Source organism: Xiphophorus hellerii, chromosome 3 (genome assembly GCF_003331165.1).
Source record: "Xiphophorus hellerii strain 12219 chromosome 3, Xiphophorus_hellerii-4.1, whole genome shotgun sequence".
NCBI lineage: Eukaryota > Metazoa > Chordata > Actinopteri > Cyprinodontiformes > Poeciliidae > Xiphophorus > Xiphophorus hellerii.
Window position 1 is genome coordinate 17380722 of NC_045674.1, and position 27385 is coordinate 17408106.

At 38.4% G+C, this 27385-nt stretch overlaps 1 protein-coding gene across 1 annotated transcript in view; it reads right to left on the minus strand.

The window, feature by feature from the left end:
- Positions 1-4260: 4260 nt before the first annotated feature.
- The window catches only part of LOC116717660 (probable assembly chaperone of rpl4), a 32368-nt gene continuing 9243 nt past the window's right edge, over positions 4261-27385 (minus strand). The window contains exons 9-11 of the mRNA XM_032559187.1: positions 20192-20245; positions 14163-14312; positions 4261-5837 (exon numbers count right to left, since the gene is read on the minus strand). Of these exons, the coding sequence (XP_032415078.1) occupies positions 5667-5837; positions 14163-14312; positions 20192-20245 (375 nt within the window). The 3' untranslated portion in view covers positions 4261-5666. The remainder of the gene's footprint in view (positions 5838-14162; positions 14313-20191; positions 20246-27385) is intronic.

The following is a 27385-nucleotide window of genomic DNA, read 5'->3' on the forward strand; positions in this document are numbered from 1 at the left end:
CGAGACTAGGGGGCAAACCCAAAAATTTAAAAAGTCTGTATCACAACCCCCTACTGCAAGACAGGAATATTTAATACTACCTTCAGCAACAACTGAGCATTGCTTAAGCACTACAGCCTTCCTTACTATTGTTTCTTACCATTTCCATAAAATTATAACTGCATGGTTCTGATCTGTACTTCCAGCAGGATAATTCACCATGTCACAAAGTTGCACTCGTCTCAAACTGTTTTCTTCAACACAAGAATGAGCTCACTGTGCTATAATGGCCTCCGCAATCTCCAGATCTCCATTCGGTAAAGCACCTTTAGGATATGGCATAATGGCAAATTTGTATTGCAGATGTGCAGTTGAGAAATGTGCAGCAAATGCATGATGCTATCGTGTCAATATTGATCAAAATGTGAGGAATGTTTCCTGCGCCTTGTAGAATCTAAATAAAGGTTCTGTTGCCAAAGCACAGGGTCCAATCTGGTGCTCGCATGTGAACCTAATAAACCAACCAGTGAGTGGAGTGTCCATAATGCATTAACAGATTAGATGTAGCACGCTTGGTATGGTATTATTCTTAAACTTGGCATGGACCCACCCCCAAGGACCTGACTCTGTCAGCACATTGCTTCCACTCATCTGCACAAACACAGAGGTGTAATAGAGGAGAATTAAGGAGGCTGTAATAGTGAGATGTGATGCTTGGTTGTAAGACAGCATGGCTAATTCCCTGGTTGTGTTATCTCTGAAAGACAGATGTTCCCAGCCAAGATTGTGGCGCGTGCACACACGAGACAAAGAAGGAAAAACAAAACTCACACACAAACTGGGGAAATGCAGAGATGTGTGAACATGGAGAAATGGACAGTGGGACAGTTTAAAATACTTTTATTGACCAAAAACAGAGATTAATGATTAAGATAACATTTCTGTGCTTCATTAAAGGACACAATGTGTTTCTGCAGAGTAAACAAAAGAGAAAAAAACTATTAATCTTAAAGAAAGTTTTCCTTGCAGGACAAGGATTCACAGCAGAAGATAAAGATCATTTGATACATGGCTTCACCCTGTGGCTGTCAACCTCTTGGGTTAGATAACAATCCATCCTATTATGCCATTAATTCAGTTAGAATGCATGGCCACATCCTAAAATACATCAATCTAGATGGATGAGACAAAGCTTCCTGTCGATGCACAAGTCAGGGGTGTCAATTTCATCCTCTGCATCCTCTTGTCCCGCTTGTCTAAATTTCTGTCTCCTTTCCAGGCTCTTTGTCACGTCTGAGAATATTCATAAACTGCTCCTGCAACCAAGCACAGTATCCATGATTCACAGAGCAGCCTTAACGGCCTCATTGAAAGGTTGAACAAATTGTTTATAGGTCTTGAAGCAAATGCGAGTGGTTGAGTGTGACTTCAAGGAGGCTTTTTCCACAAATGAACATATGAAAGTATGTACAAACATTAGAGCTGCCTCTCACATTCCTTTTTTGTCCTCTCAGCTCAGATCTCCCTCCTCCTGTTTCCGTTTAAACGGCTTCAGCTTTAAGTCTCCATATTCAGATAATTTCCTCCTTAATCCCTTCAGAGGAGCTCCTCGCTTAACTTTCTAGTTAAGTCAGTGAGACACACTAATACAGGATAAACAGTGCACACACACACACACACCCACACACATACTGTACATCTAGCAAATTTCACTTATCTGATGCAAGTACAACTGTTGGTTGCTTTGCTCAGCTGGTGTGTGTGTATGAGTATGCTTATTGGCTGTATTAGGGAATTTGAATGATTAGGATCCAATCAAGTTGTTGTTTTGAAACACGTGCATTTTAAAGCTGTTAATCCAGGATTATTTCCCCTCTCCTTATTTTATTACCGTTGATTACAAAGAGGAAAAAAAAGTCACATACACGAACACACACAAACAAACACTAATTAAGGTTTGGTTTCCCTGGAGAATGAGCATGAGTACTGCTGAGGTCTCTAAACATAACTCAACATAGCCTATAGGTTGAAAAAGACAAATTTGATTTATGTATGACTACACACAAGGAATTAGCTAGCACTGCAAGATGATGTGTGTGTTTTAGTCGGTTCAGATATTTACTTTATATCCAGTTATTGCCAGGTAATTTGTTATTTTTTTACAATACGCAAATACAGGTTTATGGTATTTCTGGGCATTGAGAGCCATTTTAACCTTTAGGCTAATTTAGGTTTCTGACACTTTTCATTTAAAAACAAATCCATTGTTTTTGAGACGGATGTATGTATGTATGGACAAACAGGTAAACACAGATGTAGTGTAGATAGATGGGTACATTCTTCCGTTTTCTTTAAAAAAACATCCCATTTATCACGTGTTCTATATTGCCTCCAGAAATAGGCCTATTCAGGAAACGTTAAGAGGTTTTTTGAACATACAACAATCTGGATTTTCAGTGAATTTTTTTTAGCAATTCACAATATTCACATGACGATGCAGGTCTAGAAATACAAATATTAGTCCTTATTCCATTTTCTTTTCCTGTACTACTCAGGGTCAAAAAAAAATATTTACACCAAATTTTATAATTTGAAGGAACCCTGGAAAAACAGATGCCTACCAGTGCTGGCAAAACATCCTGGAAAAGAATGTGCATCCTTTCCCTAGTGACCTCTCAGCAAGTGAAAATACCCCAGCAGTTCTAAAGCTGATATACAGGTGAGATTATGTTGAAGGATTTTCAGATCACCTGAGGCTTTGTTTGTCCACAGAGGCCCCTCTCACACTGGGTCAGTTTAGAATTATCAGACATGGCTGACCGCCTGAGTTCACTCACCCCCACAGGAGTCATTAATCAGACGTTGTTGCGGATGAGCTGTCCAGACACATGCCACAACACACAGGCGTATCCACAAAAATGCACAGACACATTAGAGCCTGCTTTAATTAGAAAAATGAAAATGCTGGATGACAGAATGGCTTCAGGTAGTCGTTCTTCAAGGCCTGCAGAGGTGCATCCCTGTACACTAACCACAGCAGACATGGATATGGGAGAAAAAAGTCCAGTCCACAAGTAAAGCATCTCATAAATCTGCAAAACTTTTACAACATGGACACACACACAGAGAAAACATTATATCTGCAATTTTTTCCCTCCTGGGGTATATTTAATGCTCCATAAAAAAACAAAAAAAACTGATTCAGATCAGGGTATCAAACGGCTGCCAGGCCTCTCAGTTTGCAGCAGGGTCACTATCTGCAACAGTATCTCTGATAACACTCTTCTTTTTTTTTTTTTTTACCAATTTTGGGATTTTTCAAAGACACCACGCTGCTGTGGATGTTCATGGTGTGTTGTGTGTACTAACAGAGATAGGACATGGAGAGATACCTAACTAAACAAACAAAAATGTACAAACACTCATCATCATCATGTTGCTATTTAATCTAAGCCTTTTAATAATTTATTTTTGCAGCTCTCTAGTCGGGTATTATGATCAGGCAACCAACAACTTTAGAGAATTTTAAAAACAAATTAATTTAAATTTATAGCAGATTTTCTTTGCTATTCCAAAAATAGAAAAACTAAAACATTTATGCACCCCGGTACCATTTGGTGAAATTTCCCTTAGCAAGGGTCAGAGGAACCAGGTGTCTTCTAACAACTTGCAACATAAGTATCAGAAATGGTAATTATTTAAACATGAATGCTTTGCTGATGCAGACAGGGTTTTTAGGAAAAGTTTCCACATGTTCTGTTTGTGTATAGTACAGACTATTGCAGAAGCATTTTTTCTACCTGCTCCATCCATTCCAAAACTAAACTTAAGAAACATATCACTTCTGTCTACATTTCAAACATTTATATTGAGGCTCTAAGTTTTTCATAATCTTAAATGAGATCAAGGGTATCTCATTTACCCTATTATTGAGAGATATTCTGTATCTCTCAATACATAATGAAGCAATGTAAAGAAGTATCTTTTTTGTTGTTAAGCTGTCTTTTATATGAAAAAAAAATGGATAAAAAAATAATATACCTCTGTCTCAAAGATCCATTTAAAAATCTTTAGTAGCATTTTAGGATATACCAATTAAGATAAACATTTAATAGACAAAAAAAAAAAAATCAAGAAAATATTTAAAGTATCACATACTGAACTGGTTGCTCACCCTGTTTAGAAGTGATAAAATAAATTATTTGTCTATAAAGATTAAATAACCATTCCTTTGCCAGAGTCATCAGTGCACTGAACTATAATGTGCAGTAACATTTTAAGTGGATCATTTTCATCAATCTTGACACATTTTATAGTTTGCATTTTAATACTTTTATGAATCTGCTTTCATAGCCTTTTAACAGGTTTTTGTGAGCAGTGTCTCATGTTACCTTACATAATATGTGACTGTTCTTTTAGCATTCTGAAGTCCAGTGACCAAATACACACAGCGCCTAAGAAATGTTTCTCCATTCCGTTTGTCACATCATAACTTCAAACGTTGAATGCATTGTTTGGAAATGCTTTCTTGCACCAGAATTGCATTATAAGTACAAAATAGTCAAGACAAGAATTGTATCAAAATCTAATCTAGTCTTGTTAAATTTGAGTTTAAACAGATACTAATTAAATTGTGTAGTCAATATATTTTAGGTCTAAATAGAGCAAAGGCAATTGTTCTCATTTATCTTTTAGATTTGAAGCCAGAAGTGGCTGTACAGCTTATAGTAGAGATTTGAAAACATTTCAGACTAATTTCTCTGTGCTGAAAGAGTAAATTGGTACACAGTCAATACTTGCTTTAGAGCTGCTGGGGCCAAAGACATTCTCAAACACCTTTGGCCACAAACAGCAAACGTATTTATAGAACTAAGCCTTTACATGGTGCTGCACTACATATTTCATACATTGTAGGAAATAATTGTATGCCACAATGCACAGACCCAGGCTTTTATGTCCTTAACACTGTGGGACTATTAAAAGGACGTTATGTGAAGACTTGTGTTAAAAAGTCAGTTGCTCGTTTCTCGGTTATGCAAGTCACTTTGAACACTCGAGCGGCAACAGAGCGAGCGAGAGAAGTACTCTGCATGAGTTAATGTCAGATTCACTCTATTGTCTTAAGTCTCTGAGTTTAACCCCCCAAATATGAAAAAAAAAAAAAAAGAGACACATGAAGCATAATGAATACCATAAAAAATCAAGCATTTACATAAACACTAGGCATTAAAATCACAGCGCATGTAAAAATAGCATGAAGTGTTAATAACTGGGTTTCTCTGACAATGCTTAGAGGGAAAAGCAGTTCTGCTTGTTGTGCTGAGGAAAAAAGGATAGAGTAATTAACATGCTTCTTTTGTGCTTTTGTTTTGTGTACGTGCGTTACATTCCCGCTCGTACAAAACTGTGTGGGTGTGCAGTGAAGGTAAAGCATTCAAGGGCTGCTGATGAGAATTAAACCTCTAAAAACTAATTTCTTTCATTGGCATCTGTCAAGAAGATTAGGGGAAGCATTACTCAAGTATGCACTTATTTCGACAAAAGCATTTAGCAACTTAACTGAAAGAGATTGAGTAGATTTTTAATACCGCTCTGTTTGTGCAAATCAATTTAATCTTTGAAAAGCCAGTACAAAAAGGCACTTTGAAGAGAGCACAAAAACTCAAGGAAAACATGATGGGGTGCAGTCAGTGCTCCATTGGGGCCTCTACTTCCTCTTCATTGTCACTGCAAGGTTCGTAGTCGTCGTCCACAGCTGGGTCTTCGTCTTCTTCCTCGATTTCTCCTCCCAGTTCGCCCAGCAGCTGTTCTGCATGATCCAGCATCGGCTGGTCGTCGCATCGCAGCTTACTGTACAGCTGCAAGGAGACAAAAGCAGATAATGTGAGTGCTTGAAGGATGGAAATTGCTGTGGAGCAGAAAAAGGGAATGTTTTCATACAGCTGCGTCTAATGAGTCAATTTATTTCAGCAGCCTTGTGGTCATGTTTGTAATTGAAAAGTGGTTCTCAAAGTATTTACCTGGATAAATCAAGACTAAATAAAAAAAGCAGAAATATTGAAGGGAAGAGACTAGTCATTTTCTGGTATGAAGTTCTTATATGATATGATAAAAATATACCATGGTTTCTCTAGAGGGAAACCACAGTACTATTAAAATGAGGTTTTAATAGTAATGATAATATCAGTTTTAATAATAATAAACCAAACATTGCATAACAACATTGAGATGTGACCTCAAACTGAACCCTGAGCTCTGAGATAACTGGAACACAACATGAAACTTTACATCTAGTGAGGCTAAGGCAGCAGTATTGTAAAAGTATGAAATACTGCCACCTGCAAGTGGGAGTAGGCAGTGGTGATCTCTTGATTTTGCGTGAGAAACTGGAGGAACCGGTTTATGAAATAGCCTCATTGCACAAATCTTTAACAGCAACTAAAAGCTTACAGAAGCAGCCCTACTAACACTGTATCATTGTCCCATGGACCTACAACTGAAGGGGGGCCAGGAAGTGTGCATTACTGGTCAGTCGTATGGGCTGCTTTTATAAATGAAATGCACAAACTAGTATACCAAACCGTACCAACCTGTGCCGTACCGCTCAGTAGTTAGATTTAAGCATTTCAGCATTAGGCTAATTGAAATACCCAGTCAAATCTGTCATCCGTCAGTAGCTACCTCAGCTTTGCTAAAGCCTTTTTGTCCTTCATTTGTCAAATTAGCACATTTGGATACACAGTTTAGCAGCACAAGAGACAGAAGAAATCTCCCATTTTTCTTCCTCTTGCTGTTGTGAGATGCATGCACTCCTGTGCACACACAAAGACAGTAAAATGTGATTTGAAAACAAACAAAAACAAAGAAAAACGCAGGGCTGTTCAAAACTGCCAGCAGATTTATCTCTGTAAAATAGACTTCTTGTGTGTAATTACTGAACTCAAAAAAGGGGCTGCATGATGAGATTGTGGTTTTGTATACACATTGAGAGTATGAAAAAACAAATGCAGCCATTTAAATTTAACTACCGTTTCTAGAAACATGGAAAAAGCACGATGATTGTGTTCAATGCAGGGAATCTTATTTAGTTTTAAAAATGTGTAGCATAGAGCACACACTCACTTAAGCTCATGGACAATACACAGCCGAGCGCCATCATTCTTAGTAAAAGTGTAACGAGGCCGGGGGAGTGAGTGAGAGTGACTGCTTTGCCCCAGGACCAGTCTCTAAGCAACAGCAGGTCCTGACAGGAGACACGCAGTCCCATGGGAACTCATTTGGAGTGGTAAAATGTGTGCTCTGTATGTGTGTGTGCAAATTTAAGCGAATGCTGTCTCTGCAGATCGGAGCTCCGGGGATGCAGAGCGTGACCCAGGTCCAGGCACAGAAACAGATACCAGGGGGGAGAGGTGACCCTGCCAGACTCTTTCAGAACACCACTGCTGCACACATACACAGCCACACAAACCAAGGGATTTTCATTACAGCGTTGTCACTTTCAAATGCCTAGAGATGTATACCTGCAAAAAAAGAGAGGCTTGCTTTACAATAGGATTGGCAATAGGCTTGGCTCAAAGCAGAGAATACGTGCATGTTGCAGCCTCGGGCAAAAAATAGAGTGGCGTATTTCACATGAGCTTCATTTGAGCAATAATGAAATACATGAGACGAACATTTGCAAACTTTGTCTGCTTTCTAAGCCACTAGATGCTCCCTGGAAATTCTATCTGCAGGTAGCAGATATTTTCTGCAAATCAATAGCACATTGTGTCTACGGGACTGAACGCGATTATTCTTTGTGAAGGTTTGAGAGAGGAAAACAAACAGGAGCTATTCTTTACGCATCCCACAATGAGCGCTGCTTAGATCAGCATGGCTGTCGCTAAAAAAACCGAAAAGACAAAACACAGGCATTTCTCATTCAGAGCAGCCAGGTTTTTTTTCTCTTCTCACTTTCACGGCCCAGAGAGCTGCCTACAGAGGGGGGGTGTGTGATCGTATAACTTTTTCATGCTTTTTCTTGCTCCACTTTAAAGTCATGGACCAAAGCGCACCTGACCACTACTATAACTGCTCGCATGTTTCATGCAGTTGTACAGGTAAGAATGCACGAACACAACCACTGTCGATATGTGCTCCTGCATTTTGAAGTGACTTTGACTTTAACAGGTCGCAGCTTCTGTGGAATAAATATTGCCTCAGGTTACAGTTATTGTCAGTTTAGGGGTTTGATTTAATGCTTTTGAACCATTTTTTCCAGGGTAGGATGATAATGTAGCATAACTTTAATGACTTTTTTAGGGGGGGGGGGAAATTGACGAACAAGTCTGAATTTATCTCTTATCCACACAAGGTTGAAATTATACATACAAGATTAAAAGCAGAGTGGCATATCTCTCATATGCTCTCACTAATATTTGTCCCATAAAGCTCTGGAGAAGTGGTTGAATTGATATAAATTTAAATTGATCAAAATGTTCTTGTCTTGTACCCCACGTTTAGGCTTAGTTTGTGGATTGCATTGAATTAGAATAGATACTAGCCTGATTTTCTTATTCAGAAACCAGTTTTGGTGTGTGTTTTGGATCATTTTAGTGTTGGAAAATCCAGCTGTGTTCAACTTTCAAAAGTCAGCTAAGTAATTTTGAAGAAATAATTTTTGTTTGTAGAAGTTTGTGGAAGGGAAGTTTGTAGAAAATTAGATACACAATGTAATCTCTGTAGGTAGATGGTGGGTTAAAATGCCCTTGCAGTCACTTTCTTCTTATTTTCAAAATTAAAATAGGTTTTACCATAAAATACGAGTGAATGATACGTTTTTAATTCTCTCCCCTTTTTATTAGATGCATTATAAATGATCTGTATTGTATCTGTATTATAACCCAGTGTGAAGAAGATAAATGTGTAAAAGCTACACACCATTCGACCCTGTGTCCAACAATGTACTCTTTTCCTTCCATTGCCTGGTAGGCAATTTGAAGAAATTGCCTACCAGGCATATGGTAGATAAAAGACAGGCTGATTATGTGGTAAAAGCCTAATCATTCCATCATTGTTCGCCCTCTGCTCCACACCTATGCTTAACTTCCACTTTCATTTCACCTTTTCTTTTATTTCATTTGCTAATACCGCTGCATTTCTCGTCCATTTTTTTTTTCCTTTTCAGCTTTGCACTCTTACACTCCCCTTAGACGACCTTGCAGTCAAGGAGACGGATGTCTCTGCTTGCTCTCATCTATATATTCGTACAAAGAGCACACAATCGTCTACCATTTTGGCAGAATAGTGCCAAGTCCTCTCAATGAACTCCTTAAGGTCTGAATATTTCTTCATTAGACCATCTTTTTTTCCTCCCAACTTATCTGCTGTATCTCACTGTTTTATGAACAATTCTACACTGGCAAGGGTGTGACAGTGGGTGAGATTAGAGCTTCTGGAGTGTGAACAGGGCATGTCGCTGAAAATCTCCAGAGAGTTGACCGCAAAACTCACACAGACTCACACAACTTAACACCCCAGGTGCTCCAGTCACATCCTTGTAGGGGAAAAGCATTAAAATTACACGACTAGCCCCCTGCCCACAATCTGTGCTCGTGGGATACCCTTTCAACCACTTCAAATGGCTAAGCTTTTGACCTCTCTTTCCCCTAACTTCCTTTGCTGCACACACACATCCACCCCTTCACACCATCATACATAACACTGTCCTTGTGTGCATACACCGCAGATCCCTCCTCAAATCGCACCCTATCTCGAATTCCATTTCACGTCCGGTTTACTATTGATTTTACCCAGGCCCACTATTCACACCCCCTGCATCAACACACACACACAAACACACACCAAGTCTAATTCATTCCCTTTCCTGGTCCCCCCCTCTCTTCTTTTGCTCCAACTCACTCTGCTGGTCATCTCCTACTCTTTTTTTCCAATCAATTTTCCCCCATTGTTCTCTTTTGCAAAGCAGTTTGCACCTGATGCATTTGGCAAAAACCCCACAGAAATTAAATAATACAAACAATTCGGCAAATTTGAGCATACATGAATAAATACAGTGCTTTTTTCACATTTTAACATGCTACAATTACAAACTTCAATATATTGTGTTGGCATTTTATGTAATGGAGATTAGTGAATAATTGAACAAAAAAGATCTCCTTTCACTTCATAAACAAAAATCTGAAAAGTATTAAATGAATTTGTACTTAGACACTGTGAGTTAATCATTTGTAGAGCCACCATTTGCTTCTCTTCCAGCAGCAAATCTATGTCTCTACCAGCTTTGCTTGGTAGAGACATTGTTTTGACCATCACTTGCAAAATAGATAAACCAATATTACATTGGATAGAAAACAGATGTGAACAACACTCTAGCATCACACATGCTTGGCTGGACTTAGGTCTATACTTTGTGGTATTCTAAAACATGAATATGCTTTGGTCTAAACCAGGGGTGCTCAATATGTCGATTGCGGGAAGGTTTTGAGTCGATCTTGGCAGTAGGTGACAAACTGAACGCCGCCAGGACGCTGAGACCAGCACTTCCTCTTTTGACAGACTTATCAAAATATTCACTAAGATCCTAAATGTTTGTATCTTCATTAAAAAATAATAATTTTTAAAAAATCACCAAAAGTGTTAAAATTAATAATCTCAGTAATTATTGTTTCAACAAGGTGTTGCGCAATTCAGTGCCTTTTGGTTCCATTAACAAAAAAAAAGGCGACTCAAAGACCGACTGACTAGCAGAGCAGGAGTTTAAATTAGCTAATCAACCACCGCTGTGTTCATGAGAGGCTTATTAATAATCGAGAAATAAATATCAAGCCTGGAAACCTGATATCGTAATGGACTGAATGTTATGTTTTTAACGTAATCTCTCCTCGGCTTGCGGGGCGCAGGCGGTTGCCAGGGCAACGGGTGTGCTTAACGACAACGAGAGAGACGGAGAGTAAAAAGGTAGGAGTGGTTTTGAGTTGATCACCTGTTTGGGTTGTTTTACCTTTGTTTACCTTTGCTGTGGCGCATCACAGCCGCTGTAGTTTCTGTACGTTCAATAAACTACAAACTTGGACTAATTATCTCGATCACTTGTGAGTATTCACAACAAACATCAAATAGGGCAAATATATTTCATTAAATTTTAACAAACAAATGGCTTCTACCGCGATAATTATGGGAAATTAAATTAATTATATCCCAACTTCAGAAGATTTGCCTTTACCTTTGCAGAGCTCTTTGGTTCCTCCCATCAGTCTGTAGCTTCTCATATTGAGGTCATCAAACCAAATTTCAGATCTACCATAACTGACTGACATCTGCTGGCTTCAGGTTTGCAACCAGCTTGTGACAGAGAAACCAGTAACCTCCTCCCAGTGTCAGAATCTCACTGAGGAAGAAACTGCACTAGGTTTTCTATCACTTTAATATTTCTGCTATAACTGATATATATTTGCATATAAAATAAGTCAAGAGAGTTTAATTTACAATTTTTATGTCTTTGTGTCACGAGATAGATCTCAGCTGGTGAGAGAAAAAGTAGATCTTGGTCTCAAAAAGTTTTGGGCAGCCCCGATCTAAACAATTGTAGCTTTGGTTGTAGTTGTCGAGTTTCTGTCCTGCATAAGATGAAGCTAAACTCCAGTCTCACCATTTATCAGCCTCCAACAGGTTTTTTTGCTGTGTTAATTTTCTTCCACACATAGCATTATGAGTATAGACTAAAAAATTTAATTTTGATCTCATCAGACCAGAGGATCCTCTTTTGAATTTGCTTTGACAAACTGCAAACGGGCCTTTGTTTGGACTCATATTTAACAATAACTTTTATTTTACCTCTATTCAAGGCCAGATTTGTAGAGTGCAAAACTAATTTTTGTCCTGTTGTTGGTAGTTTCTACCACCTGAGCTGTGGATCTCTGCATCTGTTCCAGAGTTAACATGGTTCTCCTTGGTCAACTTGTCAATCTAGGTGATCGTCATGTATTTGGAGGTATGCATTTGATTGTTTTTAGATGATGGATTTATATTTTAGGTGTCTTCTAAAAAACCTTGGGGCACCAAATTTTATTTAGCAGTGAATACGAGTGCATACCACACTTTTAAGATTTTTCTGTGTAATTTTAAAAAAAAAAGAAATCAATCACTTCCTTGCATTTGATAAATATATGATAATTTGCTGGTTTATCTTATAAAACTGCAATAAAACACTTTAGCTTTAACAAGACAAAACCTGGAAAGGTTCAGTATGTATGAGTACCTTTGCAAGACCCTGTATGTGCATGTGCCTGTCTCACACAACGCCCCCCTGCACACTTAACTTACCAGGGTCATAAAGTAAGTTATGACACTGGTAATTTTAACTCCTTGTAAGTTCTTGCAGAACAGAAGTGGACTGGTGCCAAAACCAGCCGCTGGGCTTTGTGGGCCTCATTTCCAAGTTGGAGCCCATTTTAACTAGCAGAGAACATATCAATAATTAAAACTCAAGCTGAGGCTTTGAAATGAAGCTCAGATTCAATCTAGATCGCATCTAAACAATGGATAGACGTGCACACATTCAACGCTACAGAATTGAATGTGCTGTGAGGGAGCCGGAACACATTCCACCTCACCTTTCCAAGGTCTTTGTGCTTTACCGTTCACATTATTCTTTTGCTCCACTCGGCTTGCAGAGAAACTGCTATGCTGTTTATCCGTCACGCTCCGAAGTCTCGCACAATTCTTTCACAAGACTTTCAACCTATTTTCTTTGCCTTTCTTTGCAACCCAGCTAAGTACTTAATTTATCCCGTTTCTTGTTGCATTTTTCCAATTGTCTCATACTCCCCATTGCTGGCAACTATGATCAATATGCACAAGATTCCCATGTCCTCTCCCTCTTGCCTGTTGCAAACTTACTGCCTCTCTGTCTCAGTTGAAGACGCAGTCTAAAGATGCTTAGGAGACAGTCAAGTCAATATACTGCCAGTCCGGAGAGAACAAACATCAATGTATTGTCACTAACCTGCCGCTACTCATTTCTAAGAGCACATTTTGGTGTGGCAGATGGGTAGAGAAGATGCATAACAGGAGGCAATGGGGGTGGAGGGAGTAAGAGAAAAAAATAGTAGGTGGGGTCTGCCATCCTTTAGCCCAGGCTGCCTGATTTACAAGGCTATTGGATTTTAGACTAACATGAATCACTGCTCCACAGAGGTATTACTCCCTGACAGAATGACAGAATAAATGAGACACATCACTTGGTTTGTGTGTGTCTGTTTGTGGGAAAGAGGGAGGGGGGTGGCGAAGGGAGCTGGGTGAAAACTTTAACATCTTTGAGATTCTGCACAGCTATTTCTGATGCAACAATGAAGCTTAGTGAGAATGGGCTGATGTTCATGGTGCTGCATAAGCTATTTCTCTGACAAGAACCAAGTCTTTGGAGGATAACCTATTGTGGCAGCTTACTAGACGTTAACTATCTGCACTCACTGTTGATGCACATAATGGGGGGAGAAACTGCACTCAGTTCATACCAATGTTGACGCACCATATAGGCTTATAGGGAAGTGTATCAGTACATTTTTAAGAATAAACATGGTACAAAAATTTATTCATTTTCATATTTGGAGATTTTTTTTTATTGATATATTAAGTGTTCAATGTGTGTGAATTATTATTTGTTTGGCTTTTGATCTGTTGGTTTTTCTCCTACGAGCACGTCAACATAGTCCAGTGGTCCCCTACCCCCGGGGCGCGGACCTGTACCGGTCCGTGGACCAATTGGTACCGGGCCGCGCAATAAGTAATTAAATAAAAAATTTCCGTGTTATGTATTGAGTCTGGAGGATGTTTTATTTTGAAAATCCTTTAACCGGATTCTGTCGGTTATGTCTTGGCGACAACATTGAGCCCACAAACAGCATCGGTTTCCGTCTCCTCCCTACGCGCACATATCCCCCCCCGGTCCTCCCGACGCACGCACCCTCCCCACCGCTCCGCTTTGCTTTTCCAGACGTGAACGCCTCCCCCAGTCCACAGCAAACTTGCGAAGTCTTAACCGGTCCGCGGTACTAAAAAGGTTGGGGACCACTGACATAGTCTATTGACTCAAAACCTTAAGTTACAAAACATTGAGATATTAATTTATTAAAATTGAACAAAGAGAATGATGTTGCTGATTTTTTTTCCAACAAAATTACCTTTTTAGCATTAGTCAAATATGACCTTGCAGCATCCTGTAAAGTCTTCCACTCCTCATTCTCCTCCAATGCCTCACTTTCTTCTCTTTCTTGGTGTTGTTTTGCTTTTTCCCACTGGAGGTAGCACACCCAGCCGGACAGATACCAAACCTAAGAGATACAGATCGAGAAGGGTAAGCTGGAGAGACTTCAGTTGCAAAAAGCAAGCGCTCTTAATTTCAGTTAGATTTCTGCATTAAGAGAGAGGGATTTCAGAACTGATGATACATGACAGGAAGGATACATTTTTTTGTTGTATGCACACCATTATCTGACTGAAAGCTGCAGCTGCAGCAACTAAGGCTCTTTGTACCAGGGAACTTTATTAAAATATGTTACTGTACAATCATTACTCTTCTTGGATATACAGGAGATTAACCTGGAGTCACTTTCTGCTGCTGCTGCTATTGTTCCAGGTGTTCAGAGATGATATTAAGCAAACTTAGGTTTCAACAAAGGGTTATTTGAGCCAAGGATGGACATTTTATCAGTAATGGGGGGAAAATGCATCATTGAGGACTTTTGCCAACCTAAAAATAAAAGAGTATGGCATTGTGCTAATATGCAATTGAGCAGGTGTATCTAATAAAGTACATAATGATTGTACATGTTACTTGTATCCCAGTAAATAAAAGCTGTTGATTTGGGTATTTTTGTCCTGAAATATTTAACTGAAACAGAGGCAGAAACAAGCAGGAGATGCCAAAACAACAGGAGCACATGCTGTTTTTGTATTTTCCTCAGAAATCAGATTTTGAAGCTTAGGATATGTATCACACCTGAGCAGCAAACGTTAAAAGAAACAACAATGTGCTCACCGTTGCACTTGTTGACCACGCCAAATATCAGTAGGTAGAGATAAAAAAGAAGGGGAAAAAAAGAAGAAATAATGCTATTAACTAAAAAAGTTTAAACAGAGGTGGAATATTTTAACTCTAAGTATCTGCTCTGAAATCATCTAGTTTTCTTTACCTCCAATAATCATGCTTCTTGCCTCTGGATAATCACATCAACTGAGCTGCACCAAGCCTTCCACCTTTAAAAACAATCACGTCTAACTCACTCCAAACTCGGAGGTGTGTGCGCGCCTCTCATCTGAGGGCAAAGATCACCCACCCACTGTTCTTCAAGCACCAAGAAACAAATATTAGCTCTATTCATTATTCATTGAGGGTAGCGGCAGTGGGAGACCCAGCACCTTTGACAAATCAACCATTTAGCTAACAAACACATCGTGGCATGGCACGCTGAATCCAGAATTGTCGCCCAGCAGGCTGAGTAGGAGGTTACCCCTTCCCCCTGCAGCTGTGCTTATCACAACAGCAGCAACGATACAGAAATAGGACTCTGGTGTTGTTCCTCTTTGTGGTATTTACTTAGAATGCAAATCAGCAAAAAGCGTGAGAATATCATTGGAATACATAATGTTTTAATTAAATTCCTAATTCAAACATTAGTTATCTTAAAAAATGTAAATTTTTTAAATTTTTTGTGACGGATTGTCCACCACGAGATGCGTGGAGGAAACAAAAACGACTAAGCATCTATATGAAAAATTTTTAAAGTGAGCAAATTAAAGAAATCTATTCCACTCAGCTACAACTTCACACAAAAGCACACATATTAAAAGGAATTCTGACTGTGTCAATCAAATCGCAGGCTCTGTCATAATTTCAAAGTCGAGTCGCATCTTAGCTCCCATATGGCGCCACCGAGGGAAGAACAAAGCGATCATGAATCAAGCGAGTACCTTTGAAACAAGATTGGCAAAACACCAGCTCGGTTGTTTGTGCAGACTTAATGTTATGTAAGTAGGGTTCCATGCTTTGAGATGCAAAAGTGCAAGCAGGCAGATGTGAGAGCTCAACACTTATCAGCTGCACAGAGGAGGAATTGACACAGGAAAGGAAGCGCGAGGACGAGGGGAGTGAGTTACTGCCGTGTTTAAATATGTCTCACTTATGCATTTCTTGTCTTGTCATTTCTTGTCTGTAAAATGAACAGAAAAAGAAAACTGACCATTTGGACCAGTTTTTTTGTTTGTTTGTTTGTGTGGCTTGGTGGAGGTCCGCTCAAATCAACTGTCTCAGGAGTGAGTTTAAAAGTTCAGCCCCCGATGGCTGCTCTCAATCTGGCTGTGGAGGGGTTTGTGTGGGAGGCTGAGCCTGAGGGTGGAGTGCAGGGGGAAAAAAAGAGAGAGGAAGAGTGCTCTTCTATGTAACGCTTAGCGACAAACTCCCATTTTCTGCTACTGACAGAGGATTTTAAGAGCAGATTGGCACATACTTTTTACTGAACCACTAAGAATACAGGTATTTATGCCACCATGGAATAGGTTCAGTGCCAAGTCCAATATAAGAATGTTTACGGTCTTGGTTATAAATTGGCACACCTAAATTATGGATTGTTATTCACTGTATGTATAAAAATGAACACGAGTTAACGCCTTTAATAAGGCTGCCTCTCGCGGGTACCCTGGACAGGTCACAAGTTCATCGAAGGGCAACACAGAGACAAACAGGATAAACAACCATGCACACACACACACACCTAAGGAGAATTTAGAGAGACCATCTAACCTGACAATCATGTTTTTGGACTGTGGGAGGAAGCCGGAGTACCCGGAGAGAACCCAGGCATGCAAACTCCATGCAGAAAAACCCAGAACCAGGAATCTAACCCAGGACCTTCTTGCTGCAAGGCAACAGTGCTACCAACTGCGCCACTGTGCAGCCCTCATTGTCATTATGAAATATGCTAACTAGAACCATAAATCAAGTCCTTTTTCTTTTTGTCAAGATTTTTTATAGAAATTTTTCTTCATTTTTTTCCAAGTTTCATGACACAGTTTGCAGCAATACTTCTGTATCTGTGTGTGCATATTGCTCACATCAGATGACCTCAATTCCAGTCACCAATTGGCTCAGTTGAATCAACAATTTCAAAAAGATAGAGCTTAACTATTTTCCTTTAAAATTCCACTCATAACTGATAAGATGCCTATTTTAGTTTATTTCTATTTCGATCTGATCATGTTCAGCATTATAAATGTAATCTCAATCTTGGGAAAGTGAAACACTCAAATTTAATCTTCAATACACAGGGGTCTAATACCAGTGTTCTGGATACACGTTTGCCTGTGTTCTTTCACCCACATATGGCCACAATTTATTATAACAAGGCGTGATATTAACATCTGCTTATATTTCTGTTTTTTAATAAAACCAGACCTTGTTTTATGTTTTTGTTAATATTTTTCCTACAAGTTATGATATGGTATAAACCGAATGACTAAATCTAATTGTAATTATTTTTATTTTTATCAGATCAGTAATTGCAATAATCCTGTGCCTGTCAAGAAATCCACTAACATTAAGAAAAAGATTTTTTTTTACCCAGACCCTGCCTGTAACAGCCTGCTCTTGGTTTGTATGATTTCTCTTCTATTGATCCTCTGAAGTTTAAAGTTGCCATTTTCCCCCCTACAATAGTAAATGAGGCCTCATAGCTGGATGCTATATAACAAGCTGTTCCTTCTCCACTGTCCCTTTGTGCAGTAACATGTATGATTGGGTCCTGCTTTAATGTTTCTCTGAAAGACCCTGGAACTTCGTCTGAGACCTAGTTTTCAGACGCGGGAGCACAAATTGTTCTAAATTGCAGTGTAATTGTCTGTCTTTACCATACCTTTGATACATTCAGTTCCTCCACTTGAACCAGCAATGAGTTGGGCAGTATGGGACAAATTTCCACAAGTTTTATATTTCAGTATGCCAGTCTTTTGCTTTAAAGCTGCAGTAGTTAACTTTTCTAAAACTTGTTAAAACTGTCAGTATATCCTGACAGTACAGCGTGAGACAGATGCACAGTAAAAAATATATAAATCATAAAGCTCCTCTGCCTCCTCCCTGTAGAGAAATGCAACACGCCTGCTCATAAAAAAACAATCAGAGCCAGGAGGAGGGTCTTAGCACTGTTCAATATGCTTGTGTACGTGCATCTTCAATCTTGAGCTTAGCTCAAGATTGCCAGTTCGCTGCAGCTGTGCTAAGGGCGGAGAAACAACTTACTGTTACAGGAAAACTGTTTATCCTCTGTCGTTGGTGGCCATGTTTACTAGCTGGTACATTCACGGCACTGTAAGGAAGGAGCTGTGGCAGCAGAGAGCAAAGGGAGGATGTGAGCAGTGCGTACATGTGCATGATTGACAATGCCAAGACCCTCCTCCTGGCTCTAATTTGTTTTCTATAAACAAAGTGATGCACCACATTATCATAAATATACACCATCCATTATTATCCAGGAATCTTCTGGATATGGATCCTTATCCAATTTGGTGATAAACTATGTTTTTCAAGAAAGTTGGAGAACTGCATTACAAAGCAAAAGTGATAACTAAGTGGCCCAGGGACCCAGACAAGGACATTTCAGGTTACTGGCAAATCAACTCTATAGATCTTAATCCCAATAAAAGCCAACAGTCATTCCTCAAAAAGTGACTGGACCAAAAAAAAAAGGAAAAAAAAGTGATTTCAAGCACTTATAGAGCAAGAATAGTACACCATGTGCCAGAATTTGGCCCAGATTTTTTCATCCAAAGTGGCATTATGGATGAATTGCAGAAATCTTCAAAAAGAATTGCTGATATTGTAAATACAGAAGCTTTGCTTAAAATTGATGTATTTATCAATAAAAGCATGTGAAACTTCCAAAGGTTTATTATTAAATAGCAATATACCCTAGAAGAAAATCTAAGTCTAAGACCGTGTAATGATGAAGCAGCAACATTTCTCATAAACTGAAGTAATTGTCACTCTCAAAATCTTTGGATTTTGATAACATTACTGGATACTGAAATATCTCCTTTCAGTTCCCAGTGTTAAGCAAACAGAAACACTACTGGTACTTTATGACAGTATGAACCACTATTAATGTAAAATGTATGTTTTGTGAACATTGATAATAAATCATATTTGAGTCATCTTTCTGGAACCACATCTAATTCTACAAAACCCTGCTAATATAAAGACGACAATAATTCTGAGAATAAAATCTTTTGAGATTGCAATACAGGTAGACATGTTGATACTTTTAGACACAAACACCTCAGCTGAAAGAACTGAGCCTTTCACCTCCTCCACTGACGCTATAAGTGAGGTAGTGTGATACAGAAGTGGGCACTGCATCATGATAATTAGACAACAGTTTGCAGTAAGACTGATAAAAATTGGTATTTTAATCCACTGGATTGACAAGTAATAAAACACAAACATACTTTCTTTAGCAACCAGCTTGCTCAGCAATCATAAGAGACAGAAATGTTTTATTAGTGACTTTAACCATCTGAACCTTAAAAATTAATTGTCAGAGTTCTTGAAGTGAGGGCAAGTTATTTTTCATTTTTGCACCAAAAAAATATTTAAATCTGACTAAAGCTTTGACTGGTTGAGCTCCTGCAGCTCATTAAATAATAGCATTTTAGTCAGGAGAACTATGAACTATGAAGCCTTTTTTGCGGGCATGATGATCATTCTTAGCATACCTGGTATTTGTCTTGCAGGCTGAATAATAGGTGGCACTTGAGAACATAAATTCAATTCATTATGACAGAATCAAAGTTCCTAAATATCTGATTTAAAATAACTTCTTTTGTCAAGTTGTCTGAGAGTCTTTTTGTGTCTGAATGATTCCTAGGTTGGAGTTATTTTGCCTACCAAAAAGAAAAATACCAGCGGAAAACCCAAGTGAAAAAAGAGGCTAAAGTAAAAAGATAAATTAAGACTTTATGATCACAAGGTCTATGGATTTAAACAGAAACTGCAAAAACACAGGAAAGTGGATAGAACATATTAAGAAAGTCTTGCAACTTGCGAGAAAACTATATAGATGATTACTTGATGACTCAAGACCTTTACACAGTAGTGTACATGTTTCAAATTCCCTTAAGCATGTTTTATTTATTTATTTCATAAAGTCAATGTATTATTTACCTGAACAACTTCATCATCTTCTTCCAGAAGACCCTCCAATACATCTACCGCCATCTAATGAAGAAAGAGAATGTAAGATAATGAAACAGAATAAAGAAAAAACTGTTTTACATACAAATGCTCATTCAATAGAGAAATAAGCAAAATGTACTGTGTGCAATGGCTTTAAATAAATTCGCAGTAACCAGTAACATTGTTGTTGGCGTTGTTGTGTATCTTCCAGGCAGCTCAATCAATGACAGTGATCAGAGGGTCTGATAAGTATCTAAGGGGTCAGCGTCCCCATTCACATTGCCATCAATACCAACAAGACAACAGACACGGCAGTCAATATACACACTCATGAGTGCTTATTGCACAGTCAATAATCACTGCAGACACTGTTTCCAATGGCCCTTTTAATCATTTTACTGACAACCTACTCATACCCTCCCTTCACCTCATAGAGCAAGAGGCCCAAACAAATCTAAAGATCAACTTGACACGTTGTCCATATTCCACCCCACTTTTAGGGTGTTTGTCTGAGTCACTCTCTGTAGTGTCCTGGAGAGGCGGTTTGAGGTCTCAAAGGAGCCAAATGTTAGCTGACCTTTGTTGGAGCGTTGTCTGTGGGAAGTTTCCATTACAGAAATCAGAGCTCAACTAAAGTAGGCAGCATGTTTGTTTAGCTCCATCTCTCTCCATGTGGAACCTGTGGTTTGTGCTGCCTTTGTGAGTCTCTTTGTGTGTGTGTAAGGCCCCAGGTGATGATATATTGATTTTTGTCAACTTCAGGTTGGAGGCGACCGCTCGCCAATCACCCGTGGTGAAGGGCAAGAATAAAAGACATACATGCACCCCCGCAATTGCACACATACACACACCGACAGCAAATGCTCAACAAAAATGTGACTTCAACAAGCTGCACTTGTTTGTTTTTTTTGCTAAGGCAGAATTATTAGCTGGAGAACTTCCCAGTTTTTTTTCTCTTCCTCCTGCTGTTCTGTGGAGTTTCTTTTCATTAAAGCAACGTGGTTCCGGTGATGATAAAGAGGCCCGCCGCCTGCACAGACTGAGTGAGAGTCGGGTTAATTGAGAGTATCTCGTTAAGACTGCGCAAACGTGCATGTCAGAGAGTCAGATGATTGATTGCTAGACCAATTATGAGCAGAGAACCTATTGTCCTAAATTAATTAATGACTGATTAAAAGCACACAAAACAAAAACACCCAATCTCAACCGATGAGGGATGGATTTATGCCAAGCGCCACAATTATCTCCTCTGCTTTCATTGTCTCACTGCAACACATGAGCACAAAGATAAAGTGCCAACGATAAATATTTAGTGTTTCCATTCTGTGAATAGTTTGCAATCTGTTATCTACAAACATAAACTTTCATGAATATGACTGAGCTTATATGTCACACACAAAATGAAACAAGTGCTTGTGAACTCAGTGAAATATTTTGTTTTTCAAACCTTTGTTTTTCAAAACGGTCCGTATTCGTATTCACCCCTCTGAATTGTCATGCCTCTAAATAATATCTAGTGAAACCAAATATCTGACAAGTCATCTAGTGAGAACATAGAGTTCACCTGGGTGTAAATCTTTCTCAGTATAAATCCAGATGTTCTATGAAGCGGTTTGTTAGAGAACATGCATGAATAACGCATCATGAAGACTAAGAATCACAGCAAACAGATCAGTAGCAACATGTGGAAAGGTTTAAGTGAGAATTGGGTTATAGAACACCAAAACTGAAAGCCTACCAAAATATTTTAGACCTCCTAAATAAGTTGGATATGGAAAGCATTAATTACAGAAGCAGCCAAGAGGCCCATTGCATCTCTGGAGGATCTACATGGATTGGTGCTGGTGAGAAAATGTGTAACCAGGATCTATTAGAGGTTGCAAAACAACTGAGATTGGAACTGAGGATCAACTTCTAGCACGACAATGGACATTAAACCACATTCATGTGTGTGCCCAGATACACATTAATATTTTAATGATCTGAGATGCTTTCTGTCCAATCTGATTGAGCTTAAACTATTTTGTAATAAGAATAAGCAAATATGCCTGCCACTTAATAGCAGAAAGCGGTAGTTCTACAAAGTACAAAGTAGCATTCATTTTATTCACACATATTTGCAACTATTTGCTACTTCGTGTTACTCTGCCAAATAAAATCTCAATAAAAAACATTGAAGTTTGTTGTTGTAACATGACAAAATGTTGTAAAGTTCATTCTATTAGATGGGACAAAAGATCTGCTGGGGTATTAAACAACAGATAGAACAGGCAGTTTTAGAGCAGCAAAAATAGAACGAGATATATCTGGAAGCGAGGACAAGTGAGCAATGATAACCATTATATCGTCTCCAACTTCTTAACTACACTGGTCAGCCCAGGGGCAAGTGATTAAAGATTCAGAGTTTTTTAAGCTGCTTCACGCTCTAAACAACAACAAGATTAATATTCCTGTGAAGATAAGAGAAAAATAGGAAGTGATACAAATTAAAAGAGGGATAAAGTTGGAAAGGAGGGGCAAAAGAAAAAAACAAGATGCACATAAATACTAAAAACAATACAATCACCCTGTCCTCTTTATTTCAAGACTTCTATAGCAAAAGAAAAGCAGGACTCTGGGGAGGAACTCATTTATAATGTTCACTGTGCTCAAGTGCAGTTTGTGTGTTTGTGTGTCGTCTTCAGGCAATGCTGTTAAACAGAATCATTTTACTGGAGCGTGCAGCAGAGACTGGAGAAAGACAAATCACTTTACAAGTGAGGGCGCGCCATAGCTCACACATGCATACACACACACACAAACAGGGATAGCTACACCGAAGTAAATTAATCTAGGAGAAGTCTATGCAAACTCTGCTCGTGAGCAATATGGAAGACAGAAGCAGCACGAGAGTCTAAATTTAACGACAGAAGCGTTTAGTAAATAAATAAAAGTGAACACAAGTGACAAGGTGAGTAGGTACGATACTATCCACCAGCTTGTGTGACAACTGCACTGAAAGATGCCGTAATGGCTGTCAGAAAAAGGTAGCTGCCCGTTTCCCCGTCTGCTGTGTGACAAGTAAATCAGCAGCAATGACAGATGATGATGATGATGATGATGATGATGATGATGTTTGTGTGTTTATGTGCTTGTGTCAATGTAAGTGAGAAAGAAGGGAGCTCTGCAGGACACTAACAAAAATAGAGAAACAAAACTTTTTTGCCCCAATTAAAACAATGAGCTTAAATGCAGGTCAGTTGGTCCTTAACAATGTATGATACCGTACTGTGTTGCAATAGAACTGTATTTGTCTTTAACTTGTATTTATATCAAAATATATAAAACTGTTTATGAATTTGACCTGTTTGTTATGTAGACTATTATTCTGTACTGGATGTGATAGTGTCTTTGGGGTGAAAGTTACACACTTTTTCAGTCGGATGTCTTGACTTTTTCCACGTTTTTTCCTTCAAAACTAATTCACTGTATGTTTATGAAATAATAGATTTTGAATTCATAAACATACAGTAAAACTATATCCCCACAGATTTATCCATGAAAATTTCACGCAGTTTTATTACTTTGATTCCAGTGATTAAAATGCTGTAAATGAAAAAAAAACAATTCTACACTTGTAGACCAAAAGCAAATGTCTGAACCTAAAATTCAGACATTTAAAAAGATATGGTTTAAAACAATTATGAAAACAGCCACTTTATTTACTCTATAAAGATGGACTATTACGCTATCCACAGTCTTTTTCACACCTGGCAAAGATGTGAAACATGCCTTAAAATTGATGTTCTTTGCAATAGCACGACTGATGCAACTTCCTTAACATTCCCCAAACATCCGTGTCCAGCCTGGGTTTTTCACAGTTTTACTCACTTTAAACACTCTAATCATTGCTCTAAATCTACATATAGGCTAACTTAGAAAAAAAAACTATTTTCTTGTTACCACTTCTTGTTTTATGAAGATCACCACATCCTTTGCCTTATTTGAATGATATGTATATTGTCTTTACAATTTTAAAGAGTGCCTGTAAGAAACAGGCTTTGTCATTTCATTTTTAAATTCCAAGAAAAAAAGACTATGGACAAACAACAAAAATGCTTTAGTTTGAATTATTCTACAGTGGTGCAAATAAGTGTGGCAACTGTTATTTTGTTTAAAAAATATATTTCTTGGCATGTTTGTTTCTTTTGATAATATGCTTAAATTAAATGTTTGATTTGTCTAAAATTATCAATGTGAAATGACATGTTACTGCAATAAAATTTATTTTACGGCTTTTAACACATCTTTAGCAGGGGCACTAATAAATGTAGAGGGCTCTGTAATTATCTTTGAGCTCATATTCCATTAGCACTGTGAAAGATGACATTTCTGGCATACATTCATGTTGTGAAATGAATCAAAAGGGGGGAACGGATTTGAAGAAGTATTTTTGGCTAATTTTCTTTCCCAAATTAAGTAGGAACGATCATAGAATGTGAAATCTACTCATGTGGGAGAACTTTTTTCTTGTTCTTTTTCCATGCCACATTTTTGGAACAGCTAATTTCCAGGTCCAGCCGTCATTCAAATCCCTTGTTTACAAGCTATTTATGAGTTTTAGAGATTTTTAATGTGTTGTCAACAAAAATAAGTAAAAGCTCCATCTTAAAATATATATTTTAAACCACCTTAAAAATTCTAACTGTTTCACACTTCCTGGGCAAAAAAAGGAGGAAAAAATCTTTACTTTTGACAGCATTGCATTTAACATTAGTTTTATTTAACACACCAATTTTTATGTCTATAGCTGAATTAACTTTTTGTCTGGCTCTGGTATTTATGAGGATATAGTCAGTGTGCTGTGAGGAGTCTTCAGTAGATCTTAAATCTTCTTAATGGGGTTGAAGCAAGAGATCTTGGGTGGCCAATCAATGACTGAAAATTATGTTTTATCCTCCCTAAATGACTCTATGGATGTTTCAGCCAGTTGAATCCTGGCATTCAATCATGCTCCTCTCTCAGTAAAATTAGCTTAGTTTATATGTCTGCTTGATAGACGAGAACATTTTGAGCTAAGCGGAAATGTAGTTTTTTTATATATATACCAGAAACACAGGATGTGTATCTTAACGTTGCTTTTCAGGAATATGGTACAACTCATATCAATCATGTCAAAGAGCATCTCAATAAACTAAAATGTTGAAAAGTTGGTTGCCTAGTGACCTGTCCAGGCTGTACCCATCCTTAGTTACTCACAGCCACTAAGGATGTGAGTAACTTATGCTCACATCCTTAGTGGCTGCTGGATATAGGCGTCAGGAAGATCTCAAAGGATCTGGCTGTTTACAAAGAGCTGCATCCAAGCATATTAATGGTAAGTTGAGTGGAAGGAAAATGTGTACAAGAAAAAGGTGCACAAGCTAAGCCAGGACTGCATCTGGAGTCGGTGCGTTAAGAACCACCACATAGAGACATATCTAGGACAAGTGATGCATACAGTATGTCGCCCTCCTTGTGTTAAGCCACGCCTGAACACCAGAATTGAAAGTGTCTTACTGGAGGCAAGGAGAAAGAAAGTCTGAATTGTTGCTCAGTGTACCAAAATTCTGTTTTAAGGCAAAGTCGTTCTTGTTTTTGATGATCAAGGTATCAGAGCCCATAAGAAAAGTGGAGAGGTACAGAATTCAAGCTGCTTGATGTCCACCGTCAAGCTTCAAGTTAGGGATAATTTTGGGAACCATGTCGTCTGCTTATGTTGGTCCATTGGACTTTATGTCAGGATACTGGCCTGGCCTAACCCCCCTAGAGTCTATAATATATAGTACAGATGATGAGAGAAAGAAAACCCAAAAAGGCAGATGAGATGAAGGTTGCTATTATAGTAACTTATGCTCAACAACTCAGCAAAGCCAGATGGACCATCTCAACACCACACCCCATTGATGGCATATTTCATGCAAAAAGAGCCAAGACCACGTACTGAGTGTATATACTGTAAATTACATGATTACACTTTTTATTAGACTGACATTTCTGCAACAGGAATCATTTTTCAAGGTCAAATGTAATACTCTAATTTTCGGAGAACTTAAATTTAGGGTGTTCATTAGATCTAACCAATAATCATGAAATTAAGCTGATAAGGGCTTGAAATATGTCGCTCTGCAGTAAGAGTACGCATTTCACAAGTTGCACATTTTAATTAAATTATAGAATTGGATCAAAGCACTTGTATTATAAGCGGGATTTTTTACCTATTTGGTGGATTGTTTTCTGTTTTTTTCTGTTTAGTTCCCTCTTGACGAGGCAGTGTATGGCCTTAAAGGTAATGGGAGCAGAGGTGTTATTTTACTGAGCCAAAGGTCGGTGGTGTGTTAGCTTCTTGTTTAAACTGTCATCCACTGAAGAGTTCACAGCTGATGAAGTGCTGTCTGACACCAACAGACAAGGGGGAAAAAAATCATTTTTGGAGATTGAATCTGTCACCAGCGTGCAATACAGAAACACATTTTTCCCCTAACTTACTAACAAGGAAATATATTGCACAGGCAGAGACGATGTGGCACAAGCCATAACATGCAGGTTTTTTTTGAAACAACATAAATGTGAATGTAGAAAGTTAAAGTCTATTTATGAGCCAAAAAAGTGATAGTAAAATTGAATTTTTAGATTAAACAACATCAGTTCTATTGATCCTAAGCCAAAAGGTTGTTGCAGCTTATTTGTATTTAAAGAAGAAATTTAGATTTGGGTCTTCAACACTAAATCTGCAGATTGGAGAACCAATCAGATTTTAGACCAGAAGGAAACAGTTATTACAGACTGAAAAATACGGGAAAAAAACCTAAGCTATAATATAGATGGATGGATAACATGCAGATGGATTAAATAAACCAACTAGAACAAGGAGTGGATGGAGGAATGGACAAGCAGATCTAACTGGACTGACAGAGAGATGGATGGACACGGATGGGATTAAAAACAGAGAAAAACATATACACAAAGGTAAATGGAAATACAAACATTTTTTTATACTTGAAGTAAACTCTATACTTTTCCAGACTGTGTATGAACCCTTTAATAAAAGCCCATCTACATGTTACACAGCAAAACATGAACCAATGAGAAGGCGTGTTCCCTCCTAATTCGTCCAAATCGAGTCTGGGACTTGACTCCTGAAAGAACATAAAGCTCAACTAA